General features: G+C 40.3%; 1 protein-coding gene across 14 annotated transcripts in view; it reads right to left on the reverse strand.

The window, feature by feature from the left end:
• Positions 1-6,094: 6,094 nt before the first annotated feature.
• The window catches only part of LOC311253596 (peripheral plasma membrane protein CASK-like), a 47,621-nt gene continuing 41,639 nt past the window's right edge, over positions 6,095-12,076 (reverse strand). For all 14 annotated transcript variants that reach the window (XM_084347671.1, XM_084347677.1, XM_084347681.1 and 11 more), the window contains 4 exons: positions 10,490-10,570; positions 9,960-10,162; positions 9,222-9,305; positions 6,095-7,998 (listed from right to left, as the gene is read on the reverse strand). In XM_084347671.1, the coding sequence (XP_084203797.1) occupies positions 7,822-7,998; positions 9,222-9,305; positions 9,960-10,162; positions 10,490-10,570 (545 nt within the window). In that variant the 3' untranslated portion in view covers positions 6,095-7,821. The remainder of the gene's footprint in view (positions 7,999-9,221; positions 9,306-9,959; positions 10,163-10,489; positions 10,571-12,076) is intronic.

Genomic DNA, 12,076 nt, shown 5'->3' on the forward strand with positions numbered 1-12,076 from the left:
GATGCTTCTCAAAGTGCCTGACTGATTATGAGCTTGTTTTGGCGAATATCATCTTTTTTATAGACCAGACTTGGGGCACCAAGGATATACGTCCGGTCAGTATTTTCACAATAAAAGCATGACAACATAGCATCAGGTGACTGTGTGAGTTTATACAGGTGGTCAGCCACACTAAAGAAAAAAGTCTATGAAAGTATGGGCAAATTCTTCATTAGACTATAGTTGCATCCAAAATCTCCTAAATATCATAGTGAACTGTAAATATACAACCATGGTTACTGTACACATCATGGCTTGATTTACTGTTTTTACTTAACATTAATAAGTAACGTAAATGTATGTAACTAAGCTGTACAATACACGAGTAAATTATAGATTTCAGTTTGAATTTTTATATATATACATGAGAGAGAGATGTGTTGGACTGTTGCAGAAGTACATTTCATTATTTTTAATCCAATGGTAATAATATTATAATATTTGTGTGTAACATTTGACTCTGTTATTCATGTCCCCTGGCTTCAGGATAATTTTGCCCCCTCACTGCTGTTGTTTTATGAACGGTTGTGGGTGTAACAAGTGCACCTGTAGACAGCAGAGTGTATGTGTCTGAGATGAACCAAGAGAGGGAAGTTGGCTGTGTTGTGTTGGCAGAAGATTGTTCAAAGGTGGTGTAAATACAGTGCAAAGACGTGTTAGCCACAGGCTTAAAAATACAACACTTCAGCCTTAATTTTGAAAGCCAAATCAGCCAACATCCAGTCTTACTGCGGCTGTCTGTGGCTTCCTTAATGCAACCTCCAGATAGGCTTATTGTAGGCTAATAAATCAGATTAGGGTTAGCCCAAGACACTGAGGGGCACTGATCAGGTTTTTGTAGGGGCCCTTGCCTCGTTGTGTATATGCCTGAAACCTCATTCATCTGTGTGTTTGTAATTACTGCAGCAGACCCATAAGAGCCAGCACACAACAGAGCTTATTGTTTGAGTTTTATGAATAAGTGAGAAAACAGCCCTTTGCTCACTCTCAGAGGCCTAATTTGAGATGTTTTTGATGAGTGGGGCACACTGTCAGAGGTACAGAGTCCTGTTAGTCAATGTAGAGCAAAGTCCTGCAGATTGGTTCCAGAGGGCATGATGGACTCCTGTTAATGTGAGATCCCTTTCAATAATTCAACACAAACATGGAAGCAACAGCCTCATAGCACAGTGTTTGCATAGGTTGCCGTCAGACACTAGGGGTGTCGCCGATAACCAGTATTGACAATAACTGATATTTTAAAAAAATGAAATATTGATATTGTGTTAATAATAGACATATGATTATATTGTGTAAATAATCCAGATCCTCTTAAACTCCTCTTCTTTTCTCACTTTGTTATGGTAGGTGGCGATAATGTGCCTTACAACGGAAAAAGAACAGTTAACTGTCAGCGAGCTTAGTGGCTAGTAGCTGTGGCATGCATCTGCTGTGCAAAATCATGTTGAAACAACAGACATGTATGGTTGCATAGACTTGCATAAGGAATGTTATTAGACAAAACACGATAAAAAAACAAATTAAAAATCATCAGAGAGGAAAAATGGAAGTTATCATGTTGGTTGTTTTTTCTGTAAGTTGTCACAATTCAGCCACCAGTTCTACTAGTGTCTTCTAGTGTATTTAGGTGCAGTTATACCAAAACACATGAGCCATAATGAACAGCAATTGCAGATTGTATTTGCATTTCATCAGGCACTGGTTCAAAAAATGTCCAGCCTTGAAGGTAATAAAAGCAGAAATGTTTGATAGAGGCTCAAAACAGAAAATAATGTAAGACTAATGTCGAATGCTTGCAGCAGAATATTCCACTTTTTGTCAGATTGTGAAGGACAGTAAAGTTTTCTGACATTGATTCTAATCACACCTGATCAGCGGTTATTTTTTCTCCAGAGACATGCAGCCATTAGAGTTTAATTCCATCTCCTCAGCCACAGGTTTTAAAGCAGCAGAGTGACAGCAGCATAAAAGGAAAGCTGTCCTCGGTGTGTAATTACACGACAAGGCCAGACGTTTTCTCCTTGTACAGCAAACTGTTTCTATAGCAACCAAGTGTTGCAGAAAACATGCGTCTGAATTCAACCCAAGAACAAATCATGATGATTATACAAAGATCATTCCAGGACGTAAATAGGATGAATTTTATGCAGAATTCTGAAGGACTGAGGCGCTTTTCATCAAAGTTTTTGCTAATGATCCTTCACTGTATTTCTCAGGGTTGTTTATGAAGAGTTTGGTTCATCATCAGGGCCCTCACACCTTTCCACATTGCACTCAAACAAGCTCCAATGCCAAGAAAAGCCTTGAGTCAAAACATAGAGCTCTGCTTTTGTTACAGTTTTGTCTTTATATCTAGTTTATGAAAAGTAGACCTTGTGCTCAAACTGTGAGAGAAGTCTGTGATGCAGTCCTTCCTGAAGCACTTGTGGTTTACCACCACACCAGTTTTGACTCATCTGCTCACTCATATATTGCATTACATGCTTTGTACCGTGCAACCACTAGACCACATTAGATATGTGAATGTCCGGAAGGCAACTGGTTGTTTTCTGTCAGAGAAGGCTCTGTAACTATTCTATGTCTTTTGGAAGATTTTTTTTAAGGTTTTATAAAGGCCATATCTGCCAGCTGAAAGATATTCAGTTTACTATTATAGAAGAGTAAAGAAACCAGAACATATTCCCAATTTAGAAGCTGGAATCAGATCCTTTAGACTTGTTCTCAACAAAAATTACTCAAAACTATAAAATGTAAGTTGATCAATTTATCAAAAATATTGGCAATTGATTAAATACTTGACAACCACACGATAAATCGTCGCAGCTCTATTGCATTGTACTGTTTTTAAACTCATCTGTATGCTTTGCAGATCAGATTAAATACTGACCTCTGGCCAACAGTCTGGAAATGTTCTCTTAAAATGTATCGCAAATCAGTTTTATCAGACTTTCCACTGTCTCATTTCACATAATTTGTGTGTTCCTGTGAAGCTGCCACAGTCTCTGCAGTGGAATCATTACTGCAGCTCAGACAACACTGGAGTGAAGAAAATACTTCCAATATCCAGTAAATCAAAATGAGACAACGGCCAGACAATGGTTCACGAGTGGCTGCTGACCTCTCATCATATCACAGGATTTCCTGCTTTCTCAGCTCAAAGCAACCAATTCATACCTGCTGGAGCAAGCAGTGACTTATCTGTGCTTCAGAGCCAGAGTACACAGTCAAACAGCCATCTCTGCAAACACACGGCGGAGGAAAAACAACAGTCCGCCGTGAAGCGAAGCCCCTAGATGAGCCAGCAAACTCCCCGGTCCATTTAGCACTGAGTTATTCCATCAGGCCCGTCTGTCTGTCTCTTGAGGTAAAACATCAGTCACCCATCAGCTCACCGCGTCTCACAAGACTGATCAGTTCGCCCTTGGACACAAGGACAGCAGGCGAATGGACAGGCAGCAGATCACTGCTGTCAGGGGAAGACCTTTTATCTCCGATCTGTCAGCTTTTCAGGAGCCTAGAAAAATGGGCTGTTTTTAACTGATAATCGTGTACAAGAGTGACAAGAAGTTTGGACAAACTTGTAAAGACTGAAGGGTCATAATGTTCTCTGGCTTTCTGGTTCAACATTCATTCTGTAGACTAATCAAAAATCACCTGAAGTACATTTCCAAGGTTGTTGCTTGTCAATTTTCTTCTGCCTGTTTTTAGATTTTTCCTGCTCCTCATTTTCTGGAAATTGTCTGGACATTGAAGTGGACCCTCATTTACTGGAGTTCTTGTCTTGGATTCCACACCACACCTTAATGAAAGGTCACAGTAGAGAAAGGACCTGCAGGCCATCACCAGCTCTTACTACCACTCCTGTGGCATTGTTCTTGGAATCACTGAGGACACTTCTTATAAATAAAGAGCCAGGCTTCCTGAGCCAGGCTTCCTTCTTTCTGACCCCAAGTGTCTCAGGGCCACACTCCTGGGTGATACCATCCACAAATCTGGCTTCATGGTCTCTATTGTCTTCCCAGTGTATGTTGCCTGCTGCCTGCCCAGCCTTCTGATTGTTTCCACAACTGCTCCACCCGCCTTCCCAGCTTTTTGTTCATCCTATTGTTTGTTTACTCCCATCTGGCCAGCCTTCTGATTGTCCTGCCCACCCTCTGTGCACCTGTCCAGCCTTCTGGTGGTCCTCATGACTGTTTCTACAGGCAGTCAGGCTGCCTGTTGCAGGCCTGTTTTTAAACATTAACCAAATAAACTTAACCTTACTGCTCTGAGCTGAGTTTTTTTGTTTTCAACAGCAAGAATGAAATTCGCTTCACCTCCATTGTACTGAGGTGACGACAGGAGTTACTGGGCAGCCCTGAACTATCTACATGGCTGACCCTTTAATACTTTGATCTGTGTTCACACCAGAAACCTACCTGTCCAGTTTAACTAGAGATTGTACTGTAGAAACATTCCAGCCTGTACAGCTGATATTGTGCAGGTTCGTTCAGCACATCTCTTATTGAATTGAAGCTGTAGCTGACAAGCAAACACTTGACATGTCCTTGATGGCCAAACTTCAGTCTGCTGCTTTAATATTCAATATTCTGAACTTGGAAAGTGTTTACGGTTGTGCTTTAAGGGGCAAACAGTGTTTTTTAAAACACACAGACTCATCTGTAGTCTTTGCATGCTGCATTTTGACATAACGCTCCATCAGCCAGACAGGCAGAAAGTGAAGAATAAACAGGGGCATCAAGTATGAAATTGACGGCTAAAAATGTGGTTTTGAGGTGAAAAATCCATTTAACTTTGGAAAATGTAAATGCTCTTTAGCTGTGAACAGTGATTTAGTTTAAAAAATAGATGTTTTTTAAATATATCTATATTACTGTATGGACATTTCTTTACACTTTGAGAGAGAGAACTTGAATTTCTCAGTACTAGGGTCATCAGTCAATGGAATTATAATTTCATTTCCTGTTTTGGCCTCCAACCATTATGAAAAGTTAATCAAGAAAGCAATTGTTTAAAATATTTTTTTTCCAAAAGTTCAATGAACGCATGACAGTTTCAAAGTCACTGAGTATTTGTTTTAAATAATTGTGATCTCAGTATTGACCAAAATAATCATGAGTGTGAGTTTCGCTATAATAGAGCAGCCATACTCGGTACCATTCAAAGATTGTGATGCACACTGAGAATGGTTAGTGTGGAAATGAGCTAAGACAAACTCCTTGATATGATGAAGACTAGCATAGTAATGCTGTAAGCTGCATAAGCCTCACACCAGCTACCAAAGGTTGTTTTTGATGGCACAACTTTGAGCGGAGTACATTTCTTTTATGGTTGAGCTTGTAATTTGCTGAAAAGAAAAATCCTATTTAAATGTCACCTTTTTTAATTAACTTGTGCAAATACATATTTCTTATCAATCTCAAGGACACCTGAGCAGTACAGGCCTTGGATTCAACCAGTAAACCTGAACAGATTCCACTGAGGCTTTGCAATCCTCTTTTAATGACCAGACACTTGTGTCTCCTTGAAAACTGTGCTTCAAATCAATACAGACGGAGAAAGAAATCAGTTTATTACGTGTTCCAGTGTTACTTAAGCAGGGCCTGGCAGCTGTTTAAACTGAGCTTCATGAGGGTATCAATCAGTTTTCAGAGAATGGGGCTGGTTTAGACAGTAGAATTATGACTAAAGCAAACAATGCAATGTTGTGTTATTTATGAGAGGAATTTGATTTTATATAGACCTTCATTACACTTTCCCTGTGGGCATGACATTGAATATAGAATAGATTTACATAGTCATGTCTGAGGGAGTGGCTCATTAAAAACGGATCATTTGGAAATCCAATAGACAAATCCTTCACTTGATACAACAAGCCAATATCCAGGATTTTTGTTTGTTTTGGAAGCAGTGTTTCAAAAAGCAGTTCTGCAGCACGTTAGACTGAGTGAAATCCCTGATGGAATCTGTGTATTAAATTCTCGAAAATAATTTCACACACACATTAACTTACACACTCACGCATCAGAAAACAAACGAAAGGAAGACGAGGCAGTTTACTTTAAACACGTAAAAGGAAATATATTTTTTTTAAAAATGAAATAACAAAAAAGAACAACATTTCATACAGAAGAGCTGCTTTTGTCATTTGCAGAGGTAATTTACACAGGACTTGAAATGAAAACACTTTACTTGAAGTGGAACAACAGCAGCCACACCGCACAGTTGAAAATATTCACTTGTTTTTTTTATTTTATTTTTTTTAAGACCCTTCAACTGATGTGCCTGCATACTAAGTTACTGAGGGTGCGGCAGAGTTGTGCCACTTCTGGTAAAGCATGAAGAGGTTATGTCACATACTGAGCTTCTTTTAAGGATTAATATACACTGGCTCTTGGTAGTTCACTCGTATGACTTACGCACCATTGAAACATTTACACACAAAATTTAGAGTTATTTTCTCTCCCTTGAAACAAGAATACTCCTTTTTAATATTTTTAAAGACAACAGTTAACAGTTCCAAAACGGTGGCTCTAGGATTGGTTTTATCCCACCTACATGAGGCCCTCCCCTTCCATGATTCCTATCAACACTTTAACAAGCGCGGCTCACTATTAGAGTGAGGAAAGAAGAAAATGGCTGTCGTGGCGGTCTGCCTGGCAGGAACCAGGGGTGTGCATAGGTGTTACCGACGTCCTCCCCGAGGCTCTGATAAGGCAGTTTATTTTTCTCCTTTCCGTTGTTTTTTTATTTTATTTTTTTGTCTTCAGCTCAGGAGCCATGTTTAGTGGTTGATGTAAGTGCTTTTTCATCGCTGATCAAGGCCCAAGAATGATTTTCCAGGTCCATTTACCACCGATTAGCATTTCAGGTACGGCGGAAGAGGGGTAAACATAGCCAGAAGAGAGTAGGCAAGACCAAATAAGAACTGTGTTGACGAGATGCAGTACACGTCTTCTTCATTGTCCATTTTGTGCAAACTGAGATGTAAACAAAGACCATCAGAGGTTGAGAAGGGAAGCATGGTACAACAGGCTACAGCAACACACAGAAAGACAGCGTAGAGGGATGCAGTGTGCTCCTTCAACAAACTGACAGGCACAGAGGGCCAGTGAAATAAATAAAGGGTTGGGGTGGGTGAGGGAGAAAGAAACTGCCAAGTTTCCTGTGCTTTTTTGCTTCACTCAAACTTGCATTTGGAGCTGAGGGAGTTACTTGTCGCCACTATAGCAGCTTCTAATGTGCTTCAAAGTTCGGCTTGTTTGTCACAGGGGCCGAGGAGATCAGGGGATGCTGGAGGGGAGGACACAGAGTACCACAAGAAGTGCCTTTAAAGGTCAACACACACACAGGCACCCACATAAGACTGCTTTATGGTCATGCTCGCTATTGCCTTTCCAATGTTACCACCCATCCATCGATTACAAAAGAAAAGTACAAAATATCTACCACACTGCCCCTCCACTCCCCACCCTTCAACTATATAAGGACAGAACCATATTCACTTAGTTTTTTATCATTTATATATATATGTATATATATACACAACAATATGCCTTTTAAGGCTGTTGAGAAAAAGGGGGTTGTGGGGGCAGGATGAAGTCTCTGTAGTGAGTCACTAGTTTCTTCATTTCCCTCTTTTTCAGCAACAGTTTATCTACAGAAATGAATGATTCTGATGAGAAAGACGTGATTCAAGGGGATGTTGAACAAAGTTTAGCATCCGTGTTGGATCGAAGATGGATTGTTCAGGGGGATGAGCTAATTGCCGTTTAGTGTATGTCAGTAGACCCAGGAGACCGGGACCCACTGAGAAGTGGTGGACACCAGGTCTACAGCCTCCTCCAGATGTCGGATGGTGTCATCAATCTCATTGTTGATGATGGTCTGGTCAAAGTAGTGAGCGTAGGTCCGCTGCAGCATCTCTGATTCCTTCTGGAGCCGCTGAAGAGAGTCATCCTGAGGGTGTGAGAGAGGAAAAGCAGAGGGGAGTTTAGTGGCTGGTTTAGGTGTATATTTGTTGCATGTACTGTGCTTCAGCACATTTGTGGTCATGTTCTATATGTTCATATTCATTTTCACATGATGAAGTGATGATTGAGTGATTTTATATTAAAGAGTTGCAAGTGTAATTTTCTAATGGCAAGGGCAGGGTTCTGTAACTTTCATCATTCGTGATGTCTTAAGCTGGCAGAGGTTAAGGTCACAACTTTTTAAATGAATTTAGTCAGCTGAGTGTATGACTAACTGAAATTAAAGCAGAACGCTTTGCCCAAGAAATATTTTTTGACTGGACATAAATATGTCGGCACCGTTCTTTTGGATTTTGATGCTTGAAATAAAGCTTAAATTGCATCTTTCTTTTGTTGTTTAAATAAAACCAACAGTGGCCAGTCTTTCTCTAGACCATGTTATTGTTGGGCAATTCAGTTAGCAGCTAGCTTGGTAGATGTCAGCTGTCAAGACTAAATAAATGTAACGCTACTTGGAAACGCTACTTATCCAATTTAATGCTAACTGGACCACCAATGCAGGCCAGAAGTTTATGGACTGCAATCTAAATCACAATATTAATAATAAAAATAGCAATGAGATGTTTCCCTCAAACCATCTAGGATCCAGGAAGAAGAGGAAAAATTAAATGGAGAGGCAGGGTTGGGCCAAACGAGAACGATGCATGAGGTTGCATCAAAAATGAAGATGCACCACTGAGAGACCACACAATTAAGAGGATTATTAGAGGGATTAGAGGATTTAGAGGAAATCAAGAGGAATGAAGTGGACAAAGCTAGACTACTACTAGAGCTACACAAACACAGAGGCCAGACATGCCTTTCTACAATCTCCAAACAAGCTTAACTCACATGATTTAACCAGTACTTACAGGCAGTTTCCTGCACCACTTTGGAACCTTTAGTGCGAATGAAAATAGGCATGCCAAAGAAAATATAAACATGCTTAAAGAACACAGGGCAGTGCAGTGAGAGAAACATTGAGCAAAGCAAAAAGGATGACAAGCGGATGAAGGCAGCTATCATACTGGGTTTGTTTGAATTGCCTCTGAATTCAGACTAAAATGCCAGTGTAACTGAATTCAGACTGAATGAGAGTTAGTACGTGCAAATACACTGGAACAACTAGCATGAATGAGGGAGGATGCAACAAAGTACATGTGACAGTACCTCAGTCATGCCCGGGGTGATAGTGGGAGCTGCGATGAAGACAACATAGGGAGCAAACTCGGCTGTCCTGAGGATCTTTAGTGCCTGTTGAGAGAGAGAGCGAGGGCGAGACAGAGTGATCATTTTATTTTAATTCTGCATGTATTCCACTCATTCCAATCTGCGTGGAAATATTGAGACATGTTCTGTAATGGTTAACTCGAACATGACAGCACTGTAAATCCATAATGCTGCAGTGCTCATCTCATTCAGCACCACTTTTTCTTGAACTTGAACAGAATTTATATCAATACAGATAAAAGTAATAATGTTTAAACTTTATTTGTAGTTGAGTGACTGTTGATCTTGGTGGCTTTATTAATGACTAACGTGGTAGGTTGAAGATGACTTCTCCGCGTGTTAAAAAGTTTGCGATTTACAATATTTTATGATTGTTGAAATATATGTTCCCATGTGTATAAGAAATGCTACTCAGTTGACTCTTAAATCTGTTACTCTGTTAATGGGGCTGAATATAACCTGCACACGTGCTGCTCTAGCCTTTCCAATCATGTGATGGCACTGAATTCAGACATCAGCTGTGTTTACCTGTTGAAGAAACATGACTTGGTCCAAAACCTTTAAAGGACTTGATGTATTTATTGTTTGTTTTTACATGATGTTGTCATTTAAAACTGTCAGTGCATTATGAAGTGCATGTTTGAAAAGTACTTTTTAGACACTACAATCCTTTGTTACCTGTGGTTCAACATCCAGGATGGAGATCATGCCCTGTGCATGGATCTGCCTAATAGTCTCAAGCCTGGTACCATACATGGCATCCTCATGGCTGCCGTACTCCAGGTAGTCGTTGTTGCTGATGTCCTGCATCATCTGGTCATGAGACACAAAGTAGTAGTTCTTCCCGTTCTCTTCGTCCTTCTTAGGAGGCCGAGTCGTGTCTGAGCAGAGAGACAGTTAAGAGGGATACAGATGAAAATCATCACATAGAAGATAGCTGAAAGAATATATGACACTGAGTCTGAGTTTGTGTCAAAAAAGATTATACAGGAAACTGACTACATTAGTGCATCTATTGACCCTTGAAATCAGATTTCAGACTTGTTGATGTCTTTCTCCTTTCAATGTTAAGAAACAACCTTGAATAAGAATGATTAGAGAACTTATACTGCTGGTTTCTGCAGATGCGTTTTCAGTGCGATGTATGTAACCACCCCAGCTGTTTTGTTGCTCTTGTGTATCTGTTACGTTTGTGTGTGTCTCCTTACGAGGAATAGGGTAGGCGAAGCGGTCAGGATGTTTGGTAATGAGTGTGTTCTTGATGTGCCTCCTACCAACTCCATGTGCACCTGAATGAAGGGAGACAGAGACAATACTGAATTAGACAACAGGCTGGTCAATCCTGTAATACACTTTTAAAAATTAAATGATAGTGAAGCAAATGATTTGCTGAGTTATTACATAATAACAGGTGGTCATGCACAGGGGTTTGGTGTATGATGTGAATGGCCTCTTCTTTCTTTCTTCGGTTGTCTCCTTAACTCCCATTTGATGCCATGTCTGGTTTTGGTCCGGTGTTCACTGACAACTGATGTTGATTTAGTCTGTTGTTTGGAGTTTTTGCCATTTCAGGATGCATGAGATATCTGGGTTGTGTCTTTAAGATGAATTGGCAAAAGATCTTAAGGGATAGGTTTGGATTTTCTGTTTCTATCTATGTTAATATTTGTGTGCCATAGGTACATTAAATGGTTTGAGGGTCCAACCGCTTCTACTGCCTAGGATGTAATGCCACTATAGAGGCAATTGATATTCGTCGTACCTGTACAGAAATGTAAACATATTTCAAAGTTCAGCTTAAGCTACTATGAGGCTTCAGTATTATGATTCCGCTGAGTTGATAAGGCATTTTACAAAGTTGGTCTTTTCAGTTAAATTCCTGTTTCCCTGCTGAAGTGTTGTGGAGGGATAAGTCCTGGCACTAGCATATAGGTGAAGGAATTGACAGAACTCTCCCCTTCACAGGGCTTAAAGAAAAAACATACTAGGTTTGCCGTGGTAGTAGATGTTGCACGGTGTTCGGGCATACACTGATTACATAATTTGCCCACTGGCCCCACTGTCATTTTGCTCATTGACGCAGGCTACAATAATAAACTGAAGGTGTGTGCTACATGCAGCAGAAGCACCAGTGTCGCAGCACACAGAGTATGAGTCACATTTCACTTATCACAGTCAGTTGAACAACAAGATGATCGAGGATTTGTTGCCAAATTGAAAAGCAAAAGCACCTTTAAAGCAATATTTTGATTTTAAACCCTATGCTAACAAGGAACCTGGGAAAAGGAGTCGTTACCTCACTGAGAAGTTGGAGGTGTGCAGCCTGTCTCTTACAGCTCATATTTCAAACTAATTGAGTTGGTTGTGCTGACTCAGGGAGTCCCCATTGATTTAGAAGTGTCCATCCTGGTCGCAGTTGGGAATTCACACCACCCAGTTATAATACCGTTAGTTTCCCCTCTCTACCCTCCTCTTCTGATAAGATGTTCTGCTGGTGAGACTTTGTGCTTGAGTTTAACTTTAGATATTGCTGAGTTTGTGTGTCGTGTAGACAGTGGTTTCTGTGCTCCTGTCAGACTTCACATGCAGATGTCTAAGAATAAGAGTCTACCACTCTCTTCCTGTTCATCTGTAAACTAGATGCGAGTGTTGACGTTATTATGGATACCAGTTTCTGTGAGGTGAGCATTTTCATGTTCTTGATCTTCTGGACAATATCACTGCTATTCTTAGGATGGTGCTCCGTGCATCCCACTGATGGACAGTAGCTACTATGATTTTACCCACTGTGGTTT

The sequence above is a fragment of the Pagrus pagrus genome (genome assembly GCF_965226575.1).
Source record: "Pagrus pagrus genome assembly, chromosome: 24".
Classification (NCBI taxonomy): domain Eukaryota; kingdom Metazoa; phylum Chordata; class Actinopteri; order Spariformes; family Sparidae; genus Pagrus; species Pagrus pagrus.